Below are 2,752 nucleotides of genomic sequence, written 5' to 3'. Positions count from 1 at the left end.
GAGAGAGAGAGAGAGAGAGAGAGAGAGATATGTACCTCTGACATGGCAATGTCCGAGTAATGCGCCTCCTCCAGGGTGTCCGACATGGCAGAGCCGGCGTCCGAGGACGCTGTAGCGCTGCTTCCAGCCATGGCGTGATGGTGGTAGCCGTAGCCCATCTCGTCCACGTAGATCGGCGAGTGCAGGCGCGGCGTCTTGGCGGCGCGCGATTTCTCTTTGACACGAGCGCTCGGCGACTTGGCCCGCCGCATCATCTCGCGCTTCACCTCCTCCTTCGTACTTTCACTCGTAACATTGCGCTTGGACATCACTGTCGACTTGTTATTCCCGCCGGCGAGTTCCGCCCCGCCTTGGGAAGACGCCGCACCGCTACCGCCGCCACCGCCGCCAAGAGAAGCGCCTGAGAGACTGTCGCTCCCCTCGACGTACCGCTTCATCATCAGAGCGCCGCTGCTCCCGCCAACACTGCTCGTACTCCCGGCCCGCGACCACGCCGCGGACTCACTCGAAGGACTTCTGTGTCGCGGGATCTTAGAGGCGCGTGGCGTCGCCAGCTCGGCCGCGACTCGGGCGTTGTTGGCGTCAGAAACCACCGAGCTCTGTCGGCTGTCTGAACTGCGCGTGCTGCTCCCTGACGACGCCAAAGGGTCCACGCCGCCGCCAACGTCTATACTGGCGGAGAATTCCTTCACCGAAAGCACTTTACTCACGTTGCCAGGGTTAACGTCCGAGTGGTGCCGCCGCGCGGGTTTCTGACTCTCGCGTCTGTAGGACTCGCGGCGACCCACCAGCTGGAAGGCCGTCTCTCCTCCCGCACCTGTCACCGCCGTGGTGGAGCTGGTCGCGGCCCCTGATTTGAACTCGAGGTCATCCCTGGCGGGGCTCCTGGCGGACAGCGGGACGCCAGGCAAGCCGGGGGAGGGGCCGGGGGAGGGCCTCTTGGGAAGCGAGCTGTGCAGTTCCATACACAGGCGGATGGCCTTCATCCAGTTGTTCCGGATTCCGGAGGTCATGGCCGCCAGCACATACTCGCCGTTCCTAGTCTGTGGAGTGGAAGGGAACGTGGGGCAAAGACAGCGAGGGGAAAAGGGTGGTGGAGGTAGGCGAAATGACAGTGACGGGAATGGGGCGGGGAAGGTAGTCGAAAACAGATCGAGGAGAGGGGGCAGAGTGCGTTGTCTATTAAGAGAGCGGGGGGGGGGGGGGGGGGGGGGGGGGGGGGTCAACACCCCTTTCTGATTCAACACTGATAGTTTATTTAAGAAGTGGGGACCTCCGAATTTAACGCCCATCTCCCTTAGGGCCGAACCACATGGGTTGAATCTTGTTAACTCCACAAAATGACTTTGGTTCAAGAACACCAGTCGGGGATTCGAAGCATGGCGGTACGCTCCGTGGTCCAGCATGATACCAACTGTGTTAACGAGGAGGAGGGGATAGGAGATGTAAGAAAAAACAATTGGGGAATTTGATGAGGAGGGGGATATGCAGGTATCATGGCTGTGAAGCTTTGCTCTGGGACTCCCAAAAGAACAGAAGATATTTAGACACAGCGAGGGCTTAAACACAGATATTGGGGGGGGGGGGGGTGTAACACTCGGGTTGGTGAGCAGTAACATCGTAGTTAACTCCGTATCAACACAATAATGGATACAATTTTTCAAGAACAGATCAGTATGACAGCATAATTAAAAAGAGGAGAGCACGCTACACCACAGCGTTCACCAACCAAGGCCAGAAAGGCGAAGAAAGCTTGCCTGTCAAACGCCAGTGAGTACTGTATGAGATACATGGAGCCCTCATAGCACATATTGCCGATAAGTGAACCCGTATATGCAGCTGAATACTACACAATGACGACCTATGGCAACATTTGACGTACTAACGAACACACGAATGAATTTTTCATGACACACTGATATTAAAAGTCACATGTGTGCATTTACCACGTGCCAACAAACTAACAGATGAATGTGGGACACACACCTGTTGGTCTTTTTTGCGACTAACAGATAGAACATGAAGGCATACTGCTGAAAACAAACACTCATTGACAGATATATCTGAGCGCACAAAACAAAATGCATATCTACACACACTGGCAGTTGAATGTACACATCGTTTAATTAATTAAGTGAAGAGAAGCACATCGACGCGATAGCGGTCATTTAGTGCGGGAAAATGAAAGACAAACTGAGAGAAACAAAGGAGGGAGAGAAAAGAAGTAGGACCTACCAGTGGTAACCTCCTACCACCCACACACAAACACGTGCTGAACTCATGACTGTTTTAACCAAAAGAGAAGAGCACATCTAATTGAGACCAGTAAATTAGTCTGTGCTTGGACCTAGCCTACGTTCAAGAGAAGCCCGTCAACCACAACAGTTCATCGACTGATCAGGAGAAGCAAGGCAGATAGACAGAAGATGCAACAAACGGGCGCCCAGAAGTGGGACCGCCACTGACACCCTCCACAAATAAATTTTAATGATAGATAAGGTGAAGAAAAAAAAAATGAACATAATATTGAGGACAGAAACGGGCATTTTTGCCCCTGGACAACAAAACAGTACAATGACTTATCACACGTTGTCTCAAGAGAACAGGAACTTGGCAGAACATGAACACAGAAGTAAAAGCCCGTTGAACATAAAACGATGTGCGTGGGGATTTTCAGCAGCACAAGAAAAAAAAAAGGCGTAAGTCACGATTTCTTTAACCAATAACACACACACACACACACACACACACG

At 52.7% G+C, this 2,752-nt stretch overlaps 1 protein-coding gene across 5 annotated transcripts in view; it reads right to left on the bottom strand.

The window, feature by feature from the left end:
• The window catches only part of LOC101851475 (golgin subfamily A member 4), a 127,368-nt gene that overhangs the window by 39,445 nt on the left and 85,171 nt on the right, over nt 1–2,752 (bottom strand). For 4 of the 5 annotated variants that reach the window (XM_005092280.3, XM_013079203.2, XM_005092281.3 and 1 more), the window contains one exon: nt 36–1,043. The exons of the other annotated variant lie outside the window; for it this stretch is intronic. In XM_005092280.3, coding sequence (XP_005092337.1) covers nt 36–1,043 — 1,008 coding nt within the window. The remainder of the gene's footprint in view (nt 1–35; nt 1,044–2,752) is intronic. 5 annotated transcript variants of the gene reach the window in all.

Source organism: Aplysia californica, unplaced genomic scaffold (assembly GCF_000002075.1).
Source record: "Aplysia californica isolate F4 #8 unplaced genomic scaffold, AplCal3.0 scaffold00043, whole genome shotgun sequence".
In the NCBI taxonomy this organism is placed as follows: Eukaryota; Metazoa; Mollusca; class Gastropoda; order Aplysiida; family Aplysiidae; genus Aplysia; species Aplysia californica.
This window is presented reverse-complemented; position numbering and strand designations above follow the sequence as displayed.